Source organism: Vicia villosa, linkage group LG1 (genome assembly GCF_029867415.1).
Source record: "Vicia villosa cultivar HV-30 ecotype Madison, WI linkage group LG1, Vvil1.0, whole genome shotgun sequence".
In the NCBI taxonomy this organism is placed as follows: Eukaryota; Viridiplantae; Streptophyta; class Magnoliopsida; order Fabales; family Fabaceae; genus Vicia; species Vicia villosa.
In genome coordinates, this window is record NC_081180.1 from 144200385 (window position 1) to 144226368 (window position 25984).

Genomic DNA, 25984 nt, shown 5'->3' on the forward strand with positions numbered 1-25984 from the left:
ATGTCACAAGGCCATAACTTTATTAATATTTTTAAAACTCAAGTTCTTCAGTACAGCACATCCAAAATTTATTTTATTATTATTTTGTTACATAAGATGGCCACCTCGACATTGCATTGCATGAGTTTATTGAGATTGAGGCTGAACCAGCGAGCCACGATTTCCATTATACTTAATTTGAGCAGCTTCACTCTTTCGAAGTCCGAAAGCATTTGCAAGAACCTCAGCAGGAGTCGCCCTAAACACCTGTTTTACATGGCTAACAGCAGCTCTATCATTTGTCTTGAACACTACATACTCAAAAGCTTCTTCATCTCCTGCTTGTTCAGCCACCACAAAGTTTTGTGGCACCACCACCAATTGTCCCTTTCTCACTTTGTCGTCGAACACTGGATTTCCTTGACTGTTCACTATTCTAACTCTTCCCTGTCCTCTAATCACGTACAAGAGGCTGTTGGCGTTGATGTTCCAGTGTGGAGCATATATACCATTCTGCATAGAAATATACACATTAATCATATTATGGAAATATACACATTGGTTAAAAAATTACTAGTACTATGCATACCCTGTAGAGAAGAACATATTCTGCACTGAGGCGTAAATTGCGGAGGATTGGGAGGGTTAAACTGTTAACAGTGCTGATGCGACCAGCACGCGGGTTGTAGAGATCAGCACGTGAAGGGCGAGCGATGTTTTCACGAATCCTTGTAGTGCAAATAGTTTCTTCCAAACCATTCTTACTTCCTTTGCTGTGTTCCCTATGTACTTCTTCCTCTTCCTCCTTTTCTTCTTCCTCTACTTGTTCTTTTTCTTCTCCTTGTCCGCGTGATTCCCGTTTCTTTTCTTCTGTTTCTTTCTTCCACTTTTTAATAATCTCATGGATGAGAGGTTCATCCTCTTCGTCCTCCTCTTCTTTTTCACTACGTTTGCCATGAGCTTCTTCCTCCTCTCTTTGACTGTGACTTTGTTGCTGTTCTTCTTCTTGTAACTCAGGACTGATAATGTCAAGACCGTCCTCTACTTTTACGATTTGACCCCTTTTGTCCCGTGGAGATCGAAGTCTCTTGGCTGTATGCTCATTGGTGTTGAGTGATTGTGCTAAAAACTCTGCGCCGAAGCCACTCAACACGCTATTACCTTCGTTTTGTTCCTCGGACTCCTCCTGTTTTTGGTTCTGTCCACCTCTACGTCCAAAAGGTACTACGCGTCTTGGTCGTTCTTGTTCTTGTGTTTCGGGGAACTCTGCCTCTGGGTTTCCGCCAAGATAGAATACCTGCAAACACATATTTACATATAATTAGTTGAGTAGAAAATATAATACATTACAAAAGTTTATAATTCTCTGCAACGGCAAGACACTATCAAAATTTGGATAATGTAACAGTTACTTACTCTGGGGGTTGAATCGAGCTGGTTTAGAGTGTTGGAAATGTCGAGAAGACTAATGGCAACAAGAGGTTCATCACCGTGGTTATAGGTCCAGTATGGAATTCCAGGTGGAATGGCAATGACATCACCTTTAGAGAAGCGTCGAATCTTCTGGTGGCTGTCCCGTTGTTGTTGTTTCTGTCTAGATTGTGAGCGTGGTTCTTCATAAGTTTCGGGACAACCAGGAACTGCAAGCCCAAGTACTCCCTTCCCTATATAGAAGAAAAAACATTAATCAGTTACAAAACAATTCAACAAATGCATAGAATATTTAGCAAATAATGAATATTTGATCACATAATAACCTTGGATGATGAAAATCAACTGTGGGGATGGTGAATAGGAAGGCAAGTGAAGGCCATTAGGATCAATGGTGCGTCGGATAAGAGATACACCAGCACATTGTAGTTCAGGGTGATTGGGGTTCCATGTTTCAGTGAGACCAGCTTCTGACTCAACACGGTGATCTGGTTCCAATGCATTGATACTGTCAAGCTGGCATTGGTTGAACCTATCTAACTCAGAGTGATGTGCTAAGCACGCACTCGTGAAGAGCAGGAAGCACAAGGAAAATAGAAAGTGTTTGGCCATTGTGATAGTGATCATTAACTGATTACTAATGAGATCGATGAAGCGGAGAACCTGCAGCGTGGTTATTTATAGAGATGGGAGAAGGGTGAAGGAGGGACACGTAAGGGTGACATTCATCACCATGCATGGTTTCCAGTTCTTAATTTCTTACACCTCAAATGATGATATATATGTTCACAGTGACAACACAGAATGAATATTTGCTGTTATCCTTACATATGTAAATGGTCCCCATGCACTCTGCCTCTATTCTTTACAGTCTTGTCTTTATTCAGCAACAAACCATTTTGCTCAAACTCATATACATAAAATAGACGCAGTCACTGGAAAAAGAGCATAGTATAAGCGGTGATATTTAACTCAGCTAAGCACTAGAGTATATATTCAAGTTGCCATTGATGTTTAAATCAATATGATTGGATATTATCTAGTAAAATGATTTTACCTTAAAAAAAACTCTAATTTAAATATGAAATTTGAGGCTTTGCCTCATGATATTTAGCTTCTACCTGACGTATAAGTTTGCTGCTTCTCTTGTTGTTTTCATCTATTTAAGGAAAAAAATTAAGTCATTAGAATAATAAAAAACAGATAAAAGTTTATGTTTTTGCATTAAAATAAATACTATTTAAGGGAAACAGCTTAAGTCATTAGAATCACTTATAATGCGAACCTAATGCACACAGCACAACAGTAAAATGGTCATTGCAAGAACTTTTATATCATGACTGCACGTAAATTCGACCACTGAATTAGTCAGGGAGGTTTTGTTTACAACTCATTTGGCCTTTTGGGAATCATTATTATTAACATTAATATTTAATTGATCTATTGAAAAGTTATTGTCTGAAAAGGGATAAAAGTTATTGATCTATTTTGCCATTCAGAATTACGTTTTAGCTCATTGGATACTTAATGTGTCAATAAATTTTATTGGCTTCTTCCTTTTTCCTTGTTATTTCTTGTATATATAAAAATATTAGAATTTAATAGAAACTTTATTTTTCTCATGAACAAATTAATCTATCCTCTACAGTTTTTGTGAAAGATTAAAATGGATTTTCACTATTATTATTATTTTAATGATTAATTTAAGATAATTCAATTTAATATAATATAATTCAGAAAAAAAGATAGAAAATTTAAAATGCAGAAAGATATGAGGATGTGATTTACTCTGTATACTATCAAATAATTATATATTTTTATTTTAATAGAGAATGATACAATAAAATGAAATATAAGGAGTACTTCAACCAAGTCGATCCTGGCATTTTAGAGGTCGCGGGCAAATATTAATTTTTTTTTAATTTTAATTTATTGTTATAAAATAGAGTTTAATAATATATTTTTTTATAAAATAAAATAAAAATAATAAAACTAAACATAAATAATAATATATATTATTTTATTATATAAATATAAATTCACCAGCAGCGCTAAATAGAAGAAAATTCAGAATTTAAATATTTGTTAGTTTTTTCTATGAGAAAAGGGGTGATGCACTGACAGTGTAAAATATTTTTACACGGTCAACCAATCACCACCCATGTATTCAATTAAATCATTTTTTTATTTAAAACAAACTTAATGACATGACACATTTATGATTTTCTATTGGATGACAGTGTCAATGCACTACCTTCTATTGGTGTATATAAATCCCTAAAATATATCCTATTTTAGTTGACGTCTATATAATACGAAAAGAGAATAAGAAAACTTGTACAAAATCTTCACAACCACTGGCATTCAACTATGGCATCAGAGAAGGGAAGTTGTCTCAGTTCTTCACAACAACAACATATTTCAAAAAGGTATTGGTCATGTTTTAAGTAGATGTGGTAAGGTTAGAAATTTAAACTTGACAGAATGTCATGAAGTGAGGCTACTTAAAATGAACTTTGTGGTTCCTCAGCTGGAGGTGTTAAACTTGTCATATACAAGAGTTGATGATAAAACACGAGATCTCGAAGAGTTGTTATGGACTTTTGAAACTATTATTGACACATTGTAATTATGTCACGAAAAAGGGACTGATAAGTGTGGTTGAAAACTGCATAGGTCTTAAGGAGATCAATTTGAGATATTGTAATAAAGTGGAGGCTGATGTCGTTGTCTAAGAGGTTTTATCAAGGCCATCATCAAAAAAGAGGAAACTCTTCTCAGAAGATGAGTGTATTTTCTTCTACTGAATTTTAACTTTAAATTGTTAGATGTTTTTGGTTTTTAGATTTGCTTCATTTACAAATTACTCTTTTATTTTTAAAATACCAATGTAATGCACACAGTTGAGTGTTATATGAAGTTTTGTATTTTAATGTTTTTCCTTACTATTCCTGGAATTATATTTACTTGGATTAGATTTTTGTGTCTCTAGTCTTAAATGACAGACTTATGTTCTTCATACAGTGACTAACTTGACACATTAGTTGCCACAGTAGGATTACATGACAGACTTTGTATTCAAAGAAAGACTACAAACATCCTAATTAATATGGATAGATACCAAACATTCTTCCGTTTTGCATCTTAACTAAGACACCCCATTGCAGAATTTTCTCATTGATCAGGCAAGAGCATTAACATTATCATTAAGTTCTTATTTCATGCAGCAATGAAGTGATCAAAAGATCATACATATTAAGTAGAAATGACCTGGTACAATAATGGTGCATACTGAAACTAGCTTAGGAGAACTTGCCAACAAGGTTGATGCAAGCCGTGAAGAAGTAAGTGTTAAGTCTGGAACAAGTAAGTGTTAGTCTGGAACAAGTAAGTGTTAAGTCTGGAACAAGTAAGGTTGATCCACTATAATTTTTAAATTTAACTCTTTCAATCCTCTGCAATTTCCTATTACTTCCCTCACCCCCTTAGTTGTGATATAGGCATATAGCAACAATTGCGACTATCCAGAAGCAATATTCCATTGCACCACTTTGATATTATTAATAGAGATTCATCTTCAATTCTTGACCTTGACAATTTCAACACCGTAAATTGTGAAATTTCAAACTTGATTTCTCCGAGTGAATGATAGTATCCTTTGAGTATGAAAAAGGTTGAGTTCCTCAGCTAGCAACAACCACTAAGGTTTATAGAGGTCAAGTTTAGAAGAAACATAGATAACTTGTTGATACATTGCTCGGATAGAAAGCCTGCTTTTCAAAGATCTAATCGTTGGACATATTGACATTTGGACAACACATAAAAGATTTCCAGATATGTTTTATTTTGAATTTTAGATTTATTACTACATGGTATGAAGAAACATATGAATATGATCATCAAATTTTCAGATTCAAAAGTGGTTTTAATTTTGTTTTATTTTAGTTTTTGTTTGGAACTTTTTTAGACAGTGATAACATTTTGTTACACATAAAATTTAAGTTTTGCCTGGAAAAAAATCAAGTCTAATCCAAACAAGAGGTTCCTACATGTTTTCTATTCACCATACCACAGTTCTCCGTTTTTGGAGATAGCTTAAATTTAGCAAGAAAAATCAAGTATATTAGATTTATGAATATTTAGTTAATATGTTTCTACTCATTCATGTATTACTGTAGTGTTCTGTTTTTGTTTGAATTTAATTTCTACCTGACATAAGTTTTGTTTCAACATTCCTTTTTTTATATTGGGATGTCTTAAGATATTGTTTATGTCTTTGAGAAAAAGTGATGTTGAACTAAATGTGTTTGTTAAATGAGTTGTTGTAATTGTTTGACTGCTTCATATTTGAAATTAGTCTTGACATTACTGTTTCTTTGCCCAGATTCCGACACAATCCGGAACAATATGAACATTATGACATCGATAAAATATATTTGGTCATGTATCGGACACTCCGATACCCCGCCTAATGTTATCTTAGAGGTGTCCGTGCGTTGCTATTTACTTCCAAAAATTGTAGCTTCTTTACTAAAATAGTTCAGAAATATTGGTTACACATTCAAATTTTATAAAAATTCAATTCTAAATATTTATATTTATACTATATAAATAGATTTACTCAAAAAAGTTTTCCTTTTCTACAATACATACATTTATGATACTTTTAAAATAACCAACTTTAACAAACGAAATGTTGAATTAGGAGACTATGGTTTCAAACAACATCTCCTATATCATCAGTAAATCCATAGCTTGTATTGGCATGATTCGTAGAAACCACATTGTCATTCAAAACATTTGATGCCAACTCAAGATGGAGAGCCTCTTCTAGTTGACATAGTACGTACCCCATGGGTGGTCTGTTCACCCGACGCTCCTCCAAGCACTTCCAAGCCAACTCTAAAACCTTGTTTAGAGAATCCATATTCACTTTTCCAATCAAACTTGGGTCAATCATTTCATTGAAAGTGCCTTTTTTATGGCTGCTTAGTGCCCATAATGCCAAATTCATCTGTTGCGTTGGAAGGGCATCATCTAAAGCAGGCTTCCCACATATAACTTCAATCAACACCACCCCAAATGAATAAACATCTGATTTCTTAGTGAGAAACTTAGTCCTAAAATATTCTGGATCAACATAGCCAAAACTACCCTTCACATTGGTTGTAACATGGCTCTTATCAAGAAGAGGGCCCTTTTTTGATATGCCAAAATCAGCAACTTTTGGCACAAGATTTTCATCCAACAGAATGTTTATTGTCTTCACATCACGGTGAATTATGCTCTGTTTAGCTCCAGTGTGAAGATAAAAAAGACCCTTTGCAGCCCCTAAACATATCCCAAGGCGTTGCTTCCAAGAAAGAGGAACAAAGTCACTCCCATATAGATGACTGCTGAGAGATCCATTTGCCATGTAATTGTACACCAGAATCAGTTCTGAGTCTTCATTACAACAACCTACAAGAGAGACAAGGTTTTGATGACCAAGACCGGACAACAACTCAATCTCATTATTGAATTCACTGAGACCTTGTCTAGATTCAGCATTTGCTACTTTGATGGCTACTATTTTCCCATTTTCAAATGTTCCTTTATATACCTTACCAAATCCTCCTTGTCCAATAAGTAGCTCAGCATCAAAATAGTTCGTTGCTTGTTGGATCTCATGCAAAGTAAAATGTCTTTGATGTTTGTAAGCATTTGGCGATATTTTCTTCAACCACCACGATTTTAGGTAACAAAACGTTAGTCCAAGAAATGCTAGAAATGTTAAAACAAAGACACTAGGTCCAATTATAGTGCCTAATTTCAATTTGAATTTCTTGCTTGTTTTTGAAGATTTTGCTACAACATGGTCAAATTTGTCAACGAACTTCATTATCTCTATCCCATTCATGGTTGCATTTGGAATACTAGATATTGTAGCAGGAGCAACACTTACAGTGAGCGTATCGGCTATGGCATTGAACACATTGTCCTTGTAATACGGCTCGGCAAGGTCACCAGAAACACTTACGAGGTCAAGACTTTGTAAGGCAATGTATCCATTCACAAACAGATCCATAACCAAAGAGTTAGTAGAGTTGCTAATTATGTCACAGAAATGCAGACGAACAAAGTAGAGAGAGTTTGAGCTTACATGGAACTCCCAACTTAAATTGTAGCCTCCTGAGACACTTCCCAAGGCTTTAGCAGTATCATAAACCATTGGCGGTGCTGTATATTCTAAGAAATCAGGATGCTTTATTGTAGATATGTTTGTTGAAATATTCGTAGCAGTGATGGTAGACCGAAAGTAAGTCTCGTCACTCTCCCAATTCCTACTTAGTGTGTCATTTTAAGCATTGATACTTGCACCTCCCACGTTCAATCGATACACTGTTTCAAGAGCGGGTTCTGTGAAAGAGATGGATGGGTTTAGGTATAGGATCTGAGGAAAGAGCACATCAGGCATCGAGACAACTTCAATGGCATTAATAAAAACAAGTGAATTGTGTTGAGGGATGAATGTGATAAGCAATTCATAAGATGTAACAGTGATTGCATACTCCTTCATCAAGTGAGAGCTAGTATAGCTTACAAAAGTGAAGTTATCGACAAGCATGAAACTATCAGCGATTACTGTTATTGAGGCGCGTGTCATGTTGAGGCTGGAATCGGGAAAAGGGTGAAAATAGAGACGGATCCAATGTCTCCCTTGTTGTTGAATTTTGAATTTATATGATGTCTCTTGAAAGAAGATTCTAGCCGAGTTATAGAGTGGTGAAAGGGTGGTGTTGAGTTTTGAAGTAACAACCAAAGATTTGTTGTGTTGAAATTGAAAGTCAGGTATGAAAGTTCGACCCTCAAACGTGATATTGTGGGAAGAACCACAAGCAACCAAATAATTATCAATGGGAATGAATGCTAAGGTAAATGATTGTTCACACCAAGTGTATAGTAAAAGAATTAAAACAAAAGGAGTATACTTGGGAACTATTAGCATAACCATCTCTGTTTGTTTTTATACAATATATATTTTATGCAATCAAGCAAATGAATAGCATTGCTTGAAACTTCCAACCCAACTCCCAAGTTATTACCTAGCCAATCTCTTGCTATATATAGACTTGGTTTCATTCAACTTTCAACCACTTCATTTAATAATCATACACTCTTCTCAAAATAATTTTCTTTAAACACCAAATTACATCTCATACTTCTCTAATTTATTATTTAGATGGAACTAGTCGTATTTTGATTTTTCTATCATCTAGGACTTCATCATTTTGGTGCTTACGCGTGAAACATACATTTTTTTTAAATATAATTTTGTAGAAACAATCAAACAGCTGGAATTTTGATAGAAACCACTTGATATAGAATATAAAATAGGGAAATTATCCACTAACTCTCCTAATAATTTAATATCAGTTACAATTTGAAGAGTCTAACAATACTCCTCCCTAAACTATCACCTTGTCCTCAAGGTGAAAGAAATACACGGTAGGAATTGGATGTGTTGAGATTATGCACAGAAAAGTCTTTGAACTTCATAAATTTTGTCCCACAGATGCAAGTCTGTAACAGCACGCACCCGTTACTCTTGGAGTTTGATTCAATGTGGCTCTGAATTTAAATAAAAAAACTGCAAATCCTCAACAAAAAAAAAAAAAAAGAGGTTCCATGAGATGGCACAAATCAGAATCCTGCCATATTGAAACCGAGTGTGGGCATGTCATAAACAGGGGCCAAAAGACTTGTCTTGGCTGTTTATAGGATAACGTACCTGTGTAGTTAGCCAACTTTGAAGAATGTGTGAAATTTTTTTTTAGGCTTAATACTCAATTTGGTCCTCTACCTTTACATTAGGGTCCAATTTGGTCCTTTACCTTTTAAAAGTTTCAAAATGGTCCCATACGTTACCAAAAAGTATGCACGTTGGTCTTAACCGTTAAAATGCTTCAAACGGTGTTAACATTTGATGACATGGCACGTGAGATGGATCAATCACTGTTCATCATCTCTATTATAATTTGGGTTCTTACTGCAATTTTCAAAAAATCCCAAATCCTCTAACCTAAAATCCTGTAACTCAATCTTGTTACAAATTGACTACAAAATTGCACAAGAAAGCATGAGTTCTGGGCGCATTTCATCCTCAACATCTAGAAATGTGATTGATTCACAAGTTTACACAGGGTTTGCGAAGCTTCTATGCGCGTGTGGAGACAAAGCAATATTGCGTAGGGCGAAAACCGTTAACAACTATGGAAAGCTATTCTGGGGATGCAAGCATTTTAAGGTACTACGAGTTCTATTATTGTTCTGAAGTGTCTTTTTTTCTGTAACCATAACCATCGTTCCCAATATCTTCATAGGGTCATTCCAGTTCTGGGTGTGGTTTTTTCGAATGGTTCCATGAAGAATGTAGAGATGAGAAGGAAGACACCTTGATGAAGCATGAATGGAAGATTCAGGTGCTGAGCCAAGAGATGGATGCTGTCAGGAAAGAGACAGAAGATTTGAAGTTGAAAACATTGGAATTGGGGGAGCTAATTGAGAAGACAAAGAAATGGAAGAGCATTTGGAATTGTTTTGTCTGTTTCATGTTTTTAGTTCTTGTAATTAAGATGGTCTAGTTATGTGTTCTAATGTATTTTGGAACTGTTTTGTCTTGAATTGTTTTGAGACATGTAGTTTGCAAGATGTGTTGCTTGTAAACATAGTATCTTGCTAGAAATAATTGTAATGTTATTAGTGTATTGAAATGTATTTTGAGACAGTATTTTGAGACATGTATTTTGCAATATGTTATTAGACTCAAGTCATTTGCAAGATGTTTATGAGGTACTCAAAACAGACTGCCCAGGTCAAGTCATTTGCAATATGTTCATTAGAACATGACACCAACAAACAGACTGCCCAGGTCAAGTCATTTGCAATATGTTCATTAGAACATGACACCAACAAACAGACTGCCCAGGTCAAGTCATTAAAACAGACTGCCCAAATTATTTGCATCTAAAAGATGTTCAAAACAGACATGGAATCAAGAGTAATAGGTGCATCTCAATAAAGGCAATAACAACAACAAACAAACTGCAATCAAGAGTAATAGTTTTCATCACAACACCAAACTGTTTCAGCTTCATCCATGACATTTAAACAACCCAACATTCAGCTTCAACCCAAAATATGTTCAAAATAGAACAACCCAAAATATGTTCAAAGTATACTAGACAGAACCAAAATATACTAGTCAAACATTACATTAATTCAACCCAAAATATAGTTAACAGACCATAAGAAACTAAATGCCCTTCTTAGTATTGTTTCTTTTTGTGGGAGTGGTCCTCCTAGTGGTAGGACCAACTGCATTTTGAGATGCACTAAGCCTTGTTGTTGGACCCACATGTGCTGGTTTCCTAAATGGTATTATGTGTGGCCTAGCTGTTGGCATCTTTTTATGAGTCCCTAGTGTAGGTGGTGCCCTTGAAGCTTGTGTTGGTTGAGTTCCTTGTGTCATTGAAGTTTGTCTTGATTGAGATCCTTGTGTTGGCTGAGATCCTTGTGCCCTTGAAGATTGTCTTGGTTGTGACCCTTGTGTTGGTTGTGATCCTTGTGTCCTTGAAGCTTGTGTTGGTTGAGACCCTTGTGTTGGTTGTGATGTTTGTGGTGGTTGAGTCATCTTGCAGGTGGATTTGTTATGCCCAATTTGCCTACACCTTGTGCACCTCATTATCATACCTGTCTTCATCATTTTTCTGTCTGACCCATCAATTTCACCAGCCTCACGATTCCTCCTCTTCTTAGGCCTTCCAGGCATTTTCTTGTACTTTGGTGGTTGGACATCTGGGAACTCTGTTCTGACCCATAAATTTGTTCCATTTAATGGATAAATTATAGGATCATAAACAGACATATACCTAGCCTTTTTATAAATGTCAGAAATGTAGTCTTCAATAGGTAAACCTCTGCTCTTCAATGCAGCAATAGCATGCACACAAGGAAGCCCTGTTAGTTGCCACTTTCTACACATGCAGTTGTATTCCTTTAGGTTGACAGAAAAAATGTCACCTGGGTTCTCAATGTGCCTAACCTCATAAATGTATTCAGCTGACATCCTATGTACACAAAATACAACAGAAAATGAATAACAGAACAATACAACAAAATATACATAATTAGAACTTGTTAGGGAATCAATGAATAACAAAAGATACCTAACAATCCATGAATTTGTGTAGGAACTTGTTCTCTCCACTTTTTTCTTTATGTTTGGCAATACATCTTCATTACTTAAGTTGGGAAATTTCACCCTATTTGTTGCCCATTTCTCCATTATGTAGCCCCTAATTTCTTCTAGCATTGTCACAATTGGCTTACCTCTAGATTCCACAATGACACTGTTGAAGGCTTCAGACATATTGTTCAACACAGTATCAGACTTTGAAGTAGTCCTAAAATAAGACTTACTCCAAAATCTAGGTGGAGTCTGCATCATATGCTTGTATGCCTCTTCATTTATCTGCCTCATACCTCTCATCTCCTTTTCCCATGCTTGTGGGTAAGTTGCCCTAGCTGCTCTCCAGATTATCTCCTTCAACATTTTTCCTGGGAACTTTTTTCTAAAGTTGTTGTATAAGTGCCTAACACAGAACCTTTGTTCCACATTTGGAAGCAACTCATCCATGGCAGGAAGTAGACCCTGTAACATAAAGAACAACATAGATATAATCTCATAAATGTGAATACAAATTAAAAAATAGATCAATTATAGAATGGTACCTTTTGCTGGTCAGAAATGAATGTGTAGGTTCTACATTCTTCTCTGCCACCTAGGTCATCAATGAGTAGTTGCAAGAACCATAACCAACTGTCCTTTGTTTCCCCTTCTACAACAGCAAATGCAATAGGTAACATCTGATCATTTGGATCAGTCCCAATAGCTGCTAAGATCTGACCTCCACATAATCCTTTTAGAAAGCAGCCATCAAGACCAATAATAGGCCTACACAGTTTGAAACTTTGCTTACAAGCAGCATAGCATACATATAACCTCTTGAAAAAAGGCCTTGTATCTTCAGCACCCTCTTGAACTGGTGTGACACTTAGCTTGACAGTAGAACCAGGATTTGTCCTTAGTATCTCATGACAGTAATCATATAACCTTGTGTAATCTCCTATAAATGAACCATCAACCATATCCCTAGCTAAACTTCTGGCCCTAATTGCCTTTGTCTTACAAACCCCCACATTCCATTTCTTTATAGCCTTTTCCTTAATGTCTTTAACTTTCAACTTAGGATTAGATTTCAATGAATTTTGTAACCTTGTGCTAAGCCATTTAGTAGACATCAGTGGTACATTGAATTCTCTAGAACAAGTGTGTGTATCAACAAGTTTTCTAATTTGCCAAGTCTCCTCATTAGGCAACTTCCCACAATAAGCCTCCCATTTGCAGCCTTCTTTACATTCAACCTTCACTCTCAGCTTGTCATTTTTTACAAACTTAAGAGCTCTACCAGTTTGAACAGAATAGGTTCTTATAGCTTCTTTAAAATCATTTTTTGAGTTAAAAAAAGTTCCCAATTCCCATTTATATTGAGACATGTCTTTTAATAACTTGAAAGTAGGATACCTTTTCTTTCTTATGTTACCACTATCCTCACAATCAGACTCCTTAGAATCACTATCACACCCACTATCTAATTCCTCACTATCATTGTTCAACTCTTTGTCATCACCACCATTAACTCCTTCCATAGGCTTCTTACTTTTGCTTGTTGCTCCTTCCATAAGATTGGCAAGATCCTCATCAGAATAATCCATACTAGCATCAGAGTCACTAAAATCAACCTCCATAGCACTATCACAATTATATGTCTCATCCTCACTATCATCAGAGTCATCCTCACTATCATTCACACCTGCATTATCTGCTTCAGTCTCCTCATTAATCAACAATTCCTCACTTGCAATCATAACCTCATCAATCAGATTGTTCAGGACTTCTTCATTTGAATTTAGGACCTCAACACCCTCATTGTCCATGTTTCCTTGACCTGCACTCACCCCTCCATCAGCCTCACCCTCACCCTCATTGTCCATGTTCCCTTGACCTGCACTCACCCTTCCATCAGCCTCACCCTCACCCTCATTGTCCATGTTCCCTTGACCTCCACTCACCCCTCCATCAGCCTCACCCTCATTAAGTACTTCATTAACAATATCCTGAATTGTATCATAGTTTTCTGTATCAACCCCATTCAAAGGTTCTTCAACAGTGGCTTCTTCAACAACATTAGGACTACCAATAAATTCTGGTTGGGATAAGGGGTGTTCTATGTAAATATCCACTTTAAGATGTACCCTAAAGAGGTCAGCTATATCCAAGGCACCCTTATCATCTATGAGAAGGTTCATCCCAAATGTTGGGTCATTGTAATATATACTACAAACTTCACTATAACCAAACTCTTTCAAAAGACCCAACAATTCAAAGTAAGACCACCTATCAGCATCTACTACCAGTTTGTCACACATGCCCCCCTCATAAACCGTTTTTTCCGAGTCCAGAAAGCTACCACTATGGTGCACAATAAAGGTCAAAAATTCATCCATTTCAACCTAATAGATGAAAATACGTAGTTTTAGCTTGATTTCTAACAAAACGTAAACCAGAAAATCCAGTAAAACAGGAAAAATGAAGAAGGGGAAAAACCCTAATTTTCATACGATACAGAAACCCTAACCTATAAAGAAGAAGAAGAGATTGAAGAAATAAGAAATCTGACCTTCGTATATTACTTCGCAATGTGATGATAAGTCGTCTTCTTCGTCTTCGCACACTCCTCTTCGTCTTCGCACAAGTCTTCGTCTTCGACACTTCTCTCCAGAAAACTTCTAACCTTGCTGAACGAAAAATGGAACATGGATAATGAGGGTACCCTATTTGCAAATGAAAATGACAGGTCATCAATATTATTACCCTACCCATGACACCTAGGAGCCACGTTGGAATATATTTAACGTTTCAAACGGTTAAGACCAACGTGCATACTTTTTGGTAACGTATGGGACCACTTTGAAACTTTAAAAAGGTAAGGGACCAAATTGGACCCTAGTGTATAGGTAGAGGACCAAATTGGATATTAAGCCTTTTTTTTAATAATTGATGGTGTTTCTAAATCTTGGAATCAGGCCACCAAAATCTATATTCTGTTTGAATCACTGGAATGAAGAGCCACAAATGTCTAATTACTAGCCCATGGTTTATAGGATAAGTACTTGGCTGAGATGTGAGTTTATGCATTTATCATTCCAAACTCGAATGTGCATCCTTTTCCCGATAGTTCATCTTAAACCTTCTCGCACAATAGCCTATAGCCACATTATTCCAAGAGACATCACGTCAAAGACAGGACTATAAACAGTATCACTCTGGGTATACAAATCATCAGTCTCATTGTTTAAGTCATCAGAGTGAGTAAGCATAATGCCATTGAGTTAACAAGTGAGCTAATAGTGTTGTGTTTCTTTCTAGCAGTAGCAGCAACAGGGAAGAATTTTGTGTTGAGATCACAATCCGGGAGCCAATAAGAAAGCAAATAGTCTTAGTTTCTTCTTTACATGGAATATTGCCGCATTCCTGTCCTAGACTGAAGAAAGCCAATTGGCTCTAATTCCTTTATATATCCACCAATCTCATGCGTCATTCGCCCATTCAACTCATTTGAAGGTAATGAACTTGGGTAAGAGTAGGACTTCATAAAGTATTTTCATGACAAATGTGTTTGCATTTTGTGGAAGTTTTTATTCTGCCTTTGATGTTCGTCTAAACTTCATTGGGTCTGTATTATTATGGACAGTCACGGGAAACGGGGCCACTTGAGTGTTTTTGGATTCTATTATGAACACAATCATTTCATCACTTATGTCAATCTATGTTTAATTAATCAGTGGTGTACATGTTTTATCATGAGTTCAAAAGTGTCAAGACGTTAGTGGATTGAGATAATAATCAACTTTTTGGTGTGATATATGATAACACATGCATGTGTATTTGTAATTCCGTGTTTTGCAGAAAAGAGGAGGTGTAGCCGTTGTTAGTGATGAAATTCTTCATGACTCTGGAGCCTCTCAGAAACTTCACTCACGTTGGACTCATGTTGGGTGGGATGTCACTCTCTTCCTCTACATGAGTCAACAAGTCACGCTGCACTTATGTATGAAACGAATGCACTTGTATTTAACTTCAAAAAGAACATTTGCAATTTGAGTTGGCATGAATACAACAAATAATCAAAAAGGGCTAAAAGAATATCAAATAAGCTACTCAAATAATCTAAGGCATGGTTATGACTTATGAGGTTACCATCTATGGGAATGTAATTTAGAGTTAGCTGGCAAGAGTACACATCAATCTGTAACTTTTCAAGGATGTTTTTGAAATATTTGAGCATTGTAACTGAGTTGGTGTTGGTTACTGTTGAGAATCGGTTACAAATCAATTAGTATTGATTTGTATTCAATTAGTCATAAGTGTAAATTATATCGTTACCTATTGTGTATACATATTTTGCATATAAATATACAGCATGTGTGATCATATTCGACACACAGAAATACAATCACAACATGGTATCTAGAGCTGGTTGACCCACTGTCTTCCAGAGAATTTTTTTTTTTTTCGTTTCCGCAAAACATCCGGCCATTCACGGCACTACACGAGCGCACCACCGCTCCTGACGAATTTTCCGGCGAAGTAACCATACTGTCGACATCGTCTCCTTCCAATCGGCAGGTATCACAAATCGCCGCCGCGGTCCGCCTTACAACGCGCCCTCACACGCCTCTGTCGTCGCCGTTTTCGCCGCCGACATCGCCTTCCTGTGCTTTTTCCAGATTTGCTCTCGGTTTTTGCATCCAAGCAACCAAAAATCATGGGAGATACCGATTCCGCCACTTTTACGAAGGTTCCACTTATCCCGTGTGAGAAACTCACCGGAACAGCCAATTATAATATATGGGCTGGTGCTGTCAAAATGTGGTTTCATGGTCAAGGACATGAAGATCACTTAACTACAAAAGCAGAAAATATTACCGCCGCCAAATGAGATAAGTGGAAACAAACAGATGCTTCTCTATGCACTGTGTTATGGTTTTCCATAGCAACTAATCTTCAAGCACAATACCAAGCCTTTACCACTTGCTATGAGGTTTAGGAAAAGGCTAAGAAAGTGTTCTCCAATGATGTCCATAATCTTTACAGCGTCATCACCAAACTCAACTCTTTGAAATTGGAGAATATGGATATGCAAGCCTATCTGAGTAAGCTTGACGCGTTAAAGGCAAATTTCACAACCCTAATGCCCTTTACCAAAGATCCAACAACTTATGCTGAACAACAAAGTAAGTATTTCATGATCGTGGCACTTGCCGGACTACCATCAGAGCTTGATTCTGTCCGGAACCAGATTTTATCAGGATCCAATGTTCCAAACTATGAAGCAGTTAGTGAACAACTATTGCGTTTGGCTACACCTCACGCCTTTGGACCGGTCTCCACTCCTTCTCCCACTGAATCATCTGCTCTTGCTTCCAACTATCATGGTCGTGGTGGACGAACCGGCGGAAGGGGTGGACAACGTCATGGTATTCGTTGTAACTATTGTAATCGTTACGGTCACATTGAAGCTGATTGTCGTACAAAGGCAAGAGAACAACAACGACAACCACGGGTCGCTGCCGTTGCTCAACTGGACAACACTAAAGACATTACAATTTCCGCCGCTGATTACAATGATTTTCTCCAATTCAAAGCAGCCCATCAACCATCATCATCTGTTGCTGTTGCTCAGTCGGGTAATCCTGTAGCCTTTGTATCTACATCTTCTCTTGGTCCTTGGGTCCTTGACTCTGGTGCCTCTGATCATATGACTGGTAATAAATCACTTTTATCTCACTTGTCTTATTCTGATTCTTTGCCTTCTGTCACTGTGGCTGATGGTTCTAAAATCAAAGTTCAAGGCCTCGGTCAGGCACACCCACTTCCAAACCTGTCTTTAGAGTCTGTTCTTTACATTCCTGGTTGTCCTTTTAACCTGATATCTGTTCATAAGCTTACTCATACTCTTGATTGTTCAGTCATTTTTAATAATAATTCTGTTTATGTTCAGGATCGACGTACAGGACGGACGATTGGAGCAGGGAGTGAATCTGGAGGATTATATCATCTATCTCTACCGGTGGCATGTTCAATTTCTTCTCAAGACCTTACACATCAACGTTTGGGTCACCCTAGTCTTAATAAAATGCATCTTTTAGTTCCTGGTTTTTCTAAGCTTTCATCTTTTGAGTGTCAGTCGTGTCAATTAGGCAAACATATTCGTAGTACTTACTGTCAACGAGTAAATAAAAGTGTTGCATCACCATTTGCTTTAGTTCATTATGATATTTGGGGTCCTAGTCGTGTGAAGTCTACCTTAGGATATTACTATTTTGTAACTTTCATCGATGATTTCTCACGATGTACTTGGTTATTTCTAATGAAAAATCGTTCAGATGTTTTCCAAATATTCCAAGAATTTTATGCTGAAATTAAAAATCAATTTAACACTTCCATTAAAATTTTACGTACTGATAATGCTCGTGAATATATGTCATCCCAGTTTCAATCTTTTTTAACATCACAGGGAATTATTCACCAATCATCATGTGCTCATACACCACAACAAAACGGTGTTGCCGAACGGAAGAATCATCATTTAGTTGAAACCGCTCGGACTCTTTTACTTCACCATAATGTACCTTCTCGTTTTTGGGGTGATGCCATCCTCACAGCTTGTTATCTTATCAACCGAATGCCTTCATCGGTCCTTCAAGATCAAATTCCATACTCTATCTTGAATCCACAACATGACCTCTATCACATTCCGCTTCGCGTCTTTGGTTGCACATGCTTTGTTCAAGATCTTAGTCCAGGTAAAGACAAACTCTCTGCCAAATCTCTAAAATGTATTTTTCTAGGCTACTCTCGTATACAAAAAGGATATCGTTGTTTCTGTCCTCAACTTCAACGGTACATTGTTTCCTCTGATGTTACATTCTTTGAAGGTTCCCCATTTTTCTCTGCCTCTGTGTCACCCGATGAGACTTGTAACTTAGATGCTCAAGATGTCCCTTCTGTCATTCCCACACCCATTAAACCTCCATTGCAGGTCTACCAGCGTCGGACACCCCGTCCATCGGAAGTTAGAGATGATATTAATCCACCAGCACCATCTCCTACTCCAACTGTTCCTCCAGCTACGTCACATGAACTTGACCTCCCTATAGCATTACGAAAAGGTATTCGATCTCATACTCCAAATCCTAAATATGTTTGTGTTTTAAATTATGACCGTCTTTCTACTTCCTATGTGTCTTTTGTGTCTGCTTTGGATTCTGTGTCTATTCCTAAGTCTACAGGTGAAGCTATGACTGATCCCAATTGGCGTCAGGCGATGATGGAAGAAATGGCTGCATTGCATTCAAATAACACTTGGGATATTGTTACTTTACCTTCCGACAAAACTACAGTAGGATGTCGATGGGTTTATACAGTGAAGGTTGGACCAGATGGTCAAATCGATCGTTTTAAAGCTCGTTTGGTAGCCAAAGGATATACACAAATATTTGGTCTTGATTATGGTGACACTTTTTCTCCAGTGGCCAAGATTAGTTCAGTCCGTCTCTTCCTTGCAATGGCTGCTATTAATCATTGGCCGCTTCATTAATTAGACATTAAAAATGCCTTTTTACATGGAGAATTGGAGGAGGAAGTATATATGGACCAACCTCCAGGTTTTACCGTTCCCGACAATTCTAGACTTGTCAGTAGGCTTCGTCGGTCTCTTTATGGGCTGAAACAGTCTCCACGTGCTTGGTTTGGTCGCTTCAGCTCTGCCTTGATACAATTTGATATGACTAGATGTGAATCAGATCACTCGGTTTTCTTTCTTCTTTCCTCTACCGGTCAACGCATCTTTCTTGTGGTCTATATTGATGACATTGTTATCACTGGAGATGATACAGAGGGTATCCAACGGCTCAAAACGCATCTTTTCAACAACTTTCAGACAAAAGATTTGGGTCCACTCAGATACTTCTTGGGTATTGAAGTTGCTCATTCCTCGCCAGGCATTGTAATTAACCAACGTAAGTATGCATTAGACATCCTCAATGAAACTGGTATGCTTGATTGTCGTCCAATTGATACTCCTATGGATCCCAACGTCAAGCTACTTCCGGGTCAGGGGGAGCTGTTGAAAGACCCGGGAAGATATCGACGTCTAGTGGGTAGACTCAATTATCTTACCGTCACCAGACCAGATATTACTTTTGCAGTGAGCATTGTGAGTCAATTTCTGAATGCTCCTTGTGATACTCATTGGAATGCAATTATTCGGATTCTCAGATATATAAAGAATGCACCAGGAAGAGGCCTATTATATGAAGATAAGGGTGATGCTAAAATCACGTGTTATTCCGACGCAGATTGGGCAGGATCACCGTCGGATAGGAGATCCACTTCTGGATATTGTGTTCTTATTGGAGGAAATATGATCTCATGGAGGAGCAAGAAACAAAACACAGTTGCACTATCTAGTGCTGAAGCTGAATATTGTGCTATGGCAGCAGCATCAAAGGAACTTGCTTGGCTCAAGAATTTACTCTCTGAACTTAAGTTGGGAGACCTTCAGGACACAAGACTCATATGCGACAATCAAGCGGCACTTCACATTGCATCCAATCCGGTATTCCATGAACGGACCAAACACATAGAAATAGATTGTCACTATGTAAGGGAAAAAGTACTATCAGGAGAAATAACCACAGAGTTCGTCAAATCTGAAGATCAATTGGCTGATATGTTTACCAAGTCTCTTAAGGGTTCTCGAGTGAATTATATTTGTAACAAGCTCGGATCATACGATATATACGATCCGGCTTGAGGGGGAGTGTTGAGAATCGGTTACAAATCAATTAGTATTGATTTGTATTCAATTAGTCATAAGTGTAAATTATATCATTACCTATTGTGTATACATATTTTGCATATAAATATACAACATGTGTGATCATATTCGACACACAGAAATACAATCACAACAGTTACATTGTAATTTTGAAATATTCACCTAGTTCTCTATCTCAAAATTGATGAAATAGTTTCAATACTTGTAGCTTCTGATGCTTTGAAGCTTCATTCATTATTCAGTATATCGAAAAAAGAGTTATAAACATAGAACAAAAAGGAAACACTTTACCATGAAACTAGTATTCATCATGTTGTAACACTAGTTTACAAATTTCTTACTAGTGTCAATAATTTACCCCCTATTTTATGAGGGGTAGCCAATAATTTACCTTAAGAAAATAGTAGCATGTGGTACTTACTAGTAATGAGCATCACATTTTTCATTTTGAACGCCTTTACATAACTCTCTTGTGTGGCTTATAAAAAAATGGTTGAATAAACCCCTTGTTGCTTGTCTAAATGGAAATATATGAAAAAGCCTAAACTTAAAGTGTACAAGTTAACGTGTGAAAGTTTTGTCGGTAACGTAATGTTCGTTTTTGAATGTTGATAACACATAAAATTAAGAAAAGTAACTGCAGAGAAAAGTGTACTGCAACAAATATCCAAATTAATTCATGCTTCCAGGACACAATAATATTATCCAAGTAATCTAATTCAAGGCAAACCAATAAAAACAAAAAACATCTTACATGTTAGAGTTCGAACATCAGCGGCTTAGTTTTACTTGCAGAAAAGACATCCTTGACACGACAAGAGTTTCAACTCTTTGTTGCTGAAAAGAGACCGAGTCGGAACAATTATCTTCCTCAACGATGGCCTTGAAAATACCATCGAGTGAAAAACATCTTTGTGCACTTTAAGACAACCTCTCAAATTGATCTGTCTCAATTGCGAGCAGTTTTCTAGCACGTGTTTCACACCCTTGTCCGTGACATCATTACAATGTTCCAACAACAATTGCAAAAGCCTACGACAAGTCTTTGAAATCACATAGAGTGTCTTGTCATCAACATGTGTACGTGACAAGTTTAACACTTCTAGTTTGGGAGTTTCAAAGTTCATTCCAAGTAGCTTAACTCTTAAGCAGCCGGATAAATTCAAATGTTTAATCTCACAACATCTCTTTAAAATATGAAAAATACCTTGTTGAGATATGTTAGTGCAATAACTCAAATCAAGTAGCTGCAAATTGGGGAAAACGGAAGCAAATGCTATGATGCTTTCATCTCTCAACCGTGAATTGTGAGCCAGGCGAAGGGACTCTAATTGAGGTCTTACAAAAAAGTCCATAAAAGAAATAGAATTTTGTACAATAAAGTTGAGGCTGTATTCCATTCGGATTTCAGTAAGTGAAAGATTGTTCCTAAGGATATCAAACAAAGTTGAACCATCTTGTGGCTCAGAATAATTGGTAAAGGATAAAAACCTCAGTGTTGGTCTCTCAGCTAGAGCAGAAACAATACCAGAGTTGGTTAGTCGATGACAGTCCAATAGGATGGCCTGTTCAAGAAATTCACAATTCTTGAACAAGTGGAAGAGAGATGGATCATTGATATAGCTATGACCGGCGAGATTAACCTTTCGGAGTTTGGAAAGCGCCAATGAAAGTGGTTCAAGTGGTTGTAGTGGCCCATTTAGGATGTTGTAGCTGCATTTTTTTAGGAAAACTGAGGTCGAGTTCTTGAAGCAAAGGAAAACATTGTGCAATGAGAATTATGTGACTAGTATCGAGAAAGCGAATGCCGGAACAGGTGAGTGAAGTTAATGTTGTAATTTTCTGGGAAAAACGTATCAAGCCAGTTGAAATTTCAGATCGATAAGTGGAGAGATTGAGTGATGTGATGTTTAGTGAGAAACGAGAGATTTCATGGAGAAGATAGCCAATACAATTGGTGTAGTAAGGGAAGTGAAGAGAGTTGAGGTTGGAGAATCTACGGAAGAGACGACGACGCATGAGAGAGCTTGTTCCGTCGCGGACAGGGAGTGAGTATTGGAGACGACTGGTGATGGATAGTAATTGTTTGGAGACAAGGGAGAGAGATTTAGGGTTGTAGTAATCATCCTTCATGAGAAATTTGAACACATGTTCCCAACAATCATCAGGTAAATAAAGATAAGTTGCAATCCTTCTTTTGTTTGAAGAAGAAGCCATTGATTTGATACAAGTTTGATTCGGCAGCCCTTGTTTTAGTTGAAGAACAAGTCGTTGATGTGATGGATTTAAATCTCCTGCATGAAAGTGCATTGTGTGGGCTAATTATGTCATTTACTCTTTAATTTTTCTCTTTCCAACCCATCTTGTATGCAGGATCTGCGGAGAATCCAAAAATCATAAATAATAGTATCTTCAATTTCCAAAAATATTTAACTGATTGAATAAAAATTTAATATGACTTATGAAAAAGGTTCTACTATAATAAATAATATTAATAATTAAATAACAATTAATAACCTAAACCCTTTTTTGAAATGCCAAAATTTGCTCAAACATAATAAATAATAATTATTAATTACTAACTTTTAGAACCGTTCAAAATGACAATTCTTGTAAAATTTTAAAAATTATACTAGTAATAATTAATCTCCCATATTTCTAATCAATTAATAAAATTTATAAATTTAACCAATGTTCCCATTTTTCTAATTAATTAATAAAATTAAAAAAAAATTAAATACATATTTAAAATTAAATGCTTCTATTAGAAATTTGGCTAAAATATAGCCATTTAAATAGGACTTTTTTTACCCTTTAAAGTTGCATTCGATCATTCAATGTCAAATTTTGCTTAAAATAATAATAATAATAATAATAATAATAATAATAATAATAATAATAATAATAAATTAAATAACAAAAAATGTCAACCCCATATTACCAGTTAATTATTAAAATTAAACGTTAAAAATAATTTAAAAATAATTACTAAAAATAAACTTTAAAATATATTTAAAAAGTATACACATATTATAAAGAATAAAAATAATTATCAATTAACTAATAATTATTAAAATTAAAAGCAAAACATTCAAGATTTATTTATTTATTTTTGAAAAGCAAGATAGAATATATGAGAGAATTGAGGGTTCTCCAGTCTGTTTACACAGAGACGCGGTAAAAGCTCGACAAAAGAAATTACTAACTAATTATATTTACGATAAAAAAAAGTAAAGACTCTTTATTAAATTCGTAAAAAAAATAATTAGAATGAGTAATGTCTATACAAAACGACCACCTCCACACCATAATTTTCATATTCCAAACCAAATCATCAAAACTCCAATCCTCCTCCCGAAAACAAACTTCATTCCGAACCAATCAAATAGACCAAGTCGTAGCTAGTCATATGACATCTAATTTTTTCACATCCATCTCTTTAGATTTACAAAATGAGTGTCAATCTATAAAACTCTACAAACACCCCTTTTTCCTATCCATAAGGCTATCTCCCTCCAAATATTCTTTACCAAAGGACAACAAAAAAAAAATCTGATTTTCCAAATCAATTCCACAAAAACAACACTTCAAAAGCTCAAAAGGAATAAAAATATTTATATACACCAAAAGATCTTTAGTTGAAAGTCTATTAGCTTGAAGCCTCCAACCAAAAGATCGAGATTCTTTATTTCACTATATTCCTGAGTATTCTTTTGTGCTATTGATCAAAAGCTAAAAGATCGAGATATTTTATTTCACTATATTCGTGAGTATTCTTTTGCGCTATTGATCAAAAGCACCATTTATCACAATTGATAGCCAAAACAAAACTATAAACATTGTTTTTAAGTTGTTCATAGAAAGATTATTAATATTAGTCAAAGAAAAGTATATGATAGCCAAAACAAAACTATAAACATCGTTTTTAAGTTCTTCATAGAAAGATTATTAATATTAGTCAAAGAAAAGTATTCTTTTGATTGGGTGATAGGGATTGCTGTGATAAAACTAATGGAAAAGAAAGTTATGGCTATGTCTTCAAATTCCACATGATTATTTACTCATTAAAAGTTCAAGTGATTCAACTGTATTTATTTTTCATAACAATTTATCCTTCTTTGTTGGATAACATGAATGATTCCTTTTCCTTAGCCCAAAAAAATAATATTGTGGATGTCATTAATTACTATAGGTCAGTTTGTTTTATTTTTTTTAATGATTTTTATAGTGTTAAATATTTTAATTTAAAATCTTTTTATAAAAAACTTTTAAAATAAAAATTTGATTTTAATAGTTATTTTTAAAATATTATTTTATATATTTTATTATCTTTATTACTAAGAAGGAGAATTTTTATTACCAAAAACACCAGATTTCAATAAGTCATGAAGTACATATGAATTTGGGTGACCAAGACGCTTATGCCATATTTGAAAATCAACAGTAGCTGAATTGCAAGAAACAAAATGTAATAAAGAGCGTGGAGACAAAGATAAATAAAGAGAAAAAAGATGTCCAACTCTAGGCCCCTTCGCAATCAGTTTCCCTGAGTGTTGATCCTGCACAAGACAACCAGATTTTGAGAATTCAACTCTGCAATTATTATCAACTAATTGTCCGACATAAATAAGATTACTAGTGAGACTAGGGGAAATATAAACATTGGTTAAAGAGGAGGAACTATCACCAATTTATGTGATAGGTAAATTATTCTCATCAGTTGTGTGAATTTGAAGATCACTAGAATATTTTGTAACGTTTGTAAGAGTATCAACATTGTTGGTTATATGATTGGAGGCCCCAAAGTCAAAATACCAATGAGAACAGGAAAGAGAAGGTTTACCTGAAATTCCTAAAGAAGAAAAATCTGAAATTATCATTTGTTAAACCATTTAAGGAGTCATGTTCTGGACATTGGTGGAATCAATCTGATCCATACAACCAGTTGTAGAAGAGGAACCAACAGATGTAGTAAAAGAGGGTACAGTTTTCTTTGGAGGTCTTATAGGGCATTCCTTAATGATGTGGCCTTCTTTTTTTTCAATTGTTATAGAACTTGTTAGGAGTGTGTGAAGCAAAATGTCCAAGTCCTTTGTAGCAGAAACATTGGACATCACTCATATCTCGTCCTCTAGGCTTGCCATGTACAACATATGCAACAAGAATATAAGACGATTTATGTTGTTCCATTGTTGTTTGAGTTAGGAGGCTTGTTCTTCACGAAGAAACTCATTAAAGCATGCATCAAAATGGGGACAATGGCTCTATTCATGAGATTGGACCAAATATCTTCAAAATTAGATCCCAGTTTTATAAGAAATTGATCTCTTTGAGTGGTTTCATGAACTTTTCGCAGTGCAATTAGATTGCTAGTTGACAAATCTTCATAGACAATGCCAGTGTATTCAGCCCAAAGATTGATAAAATGATAATTAAATTGATAAATTTATAGACTATCCTGTTGATAAATGGCAATGTCGTGTTCTAGCTGGAATCTACGAGCTGCGTTAGTTTGGATGTATACTTTCTTTAGATAGGCCCACATCTTTGCTGCAGTGTTAAATGGT

General features: G+C 35.9%; 3 protein-coding genes across 3 annotated transcripts; all 3 read right to left on the bottom strand.

Annotated features, from left to right (window-relative positions):
* Position 1: 1 nt before the first annotated feature.
* Positions 2-2067, bottom strand: LOC131644396 (legumin J-like). Its single transcript, XM_058914882.1, has 4 exons — positions 1737-2067; positions 1396-1643; positions 569-1276; positions 2-492 (listed from the first exon to the last, which is right to left on the bottom strand). The coding sequence occupies exons 1-4, from the start codon at positions 2035-2037 to the stop codon at positions 127-129; spliced, it is 1623 nt and encodes a 540-aa protein (XP_058770865.1). The 5' UTR covers positions 2038-2067; the 3' UTR covers positions 2-126.
* A 4060-nt stretch (positions 2068-6127) lies between these two features.
* Positions 6128-8215, bottom strand: LOC131618707 (receptor-like protein kinase THESEUS 1). The gene has a single exon (XM_058889875.1). It carries the CDS (start codon positions 7619-7621, stop codon positions 6128-6130), a length of 1494 nt encoding a protein of 497 aa, XP_058745858.1. The 5' UTR covers positions 7622-8215.
* A 12961-nt stretch (positions 8216-21176) lies between these two features.
* LOC131656349 (uncharacterized) lies at positions 21177-22195 on the bottom strand (the record flags this gene model as incomplete). The annotated part of the gene is made up of 1 exon (XM_058926087.1): positions 21177-22195. A coding segment is annotated over one exon (993 nt), but the record flags the coding sequence as incomplete, so codon positions are not given.
* Between the last annotated feature and the right edge of the window lie 3789 nt (positions 22196-25984).

Bases quoted from the DNA above. Each gene is read 5' to 3' on its own strand.
- LOC131644396 (XM_058914882.1), bottom strand. From the start codon at position 2,037: ATGATCACTATCACAATGGCCAAACACTTTCTATTTTCCTTGTGCTTC. The intron at 1,644-1,736 runs GTTATTATGTGA...TCTTCTATATAG, and splicing joins GTTGATTTTCATCATCCAAG to GGAAGGGAGTACTTGGGCTT. The intron at 493-568 runs GTATGCATAGTA...ATTTCTATGCAG, and splicing joins AATATGTTCTTCTCTACAGG to AATGGTATATATGCTCCACA.
- LOC131618707 (XM_058889875.1), bottom strand. From the start codon at position 7,621: ATGGTTTATGATACTGCTAAAGCCTTGGGAAGTGTCTCAGGAGGCTAC.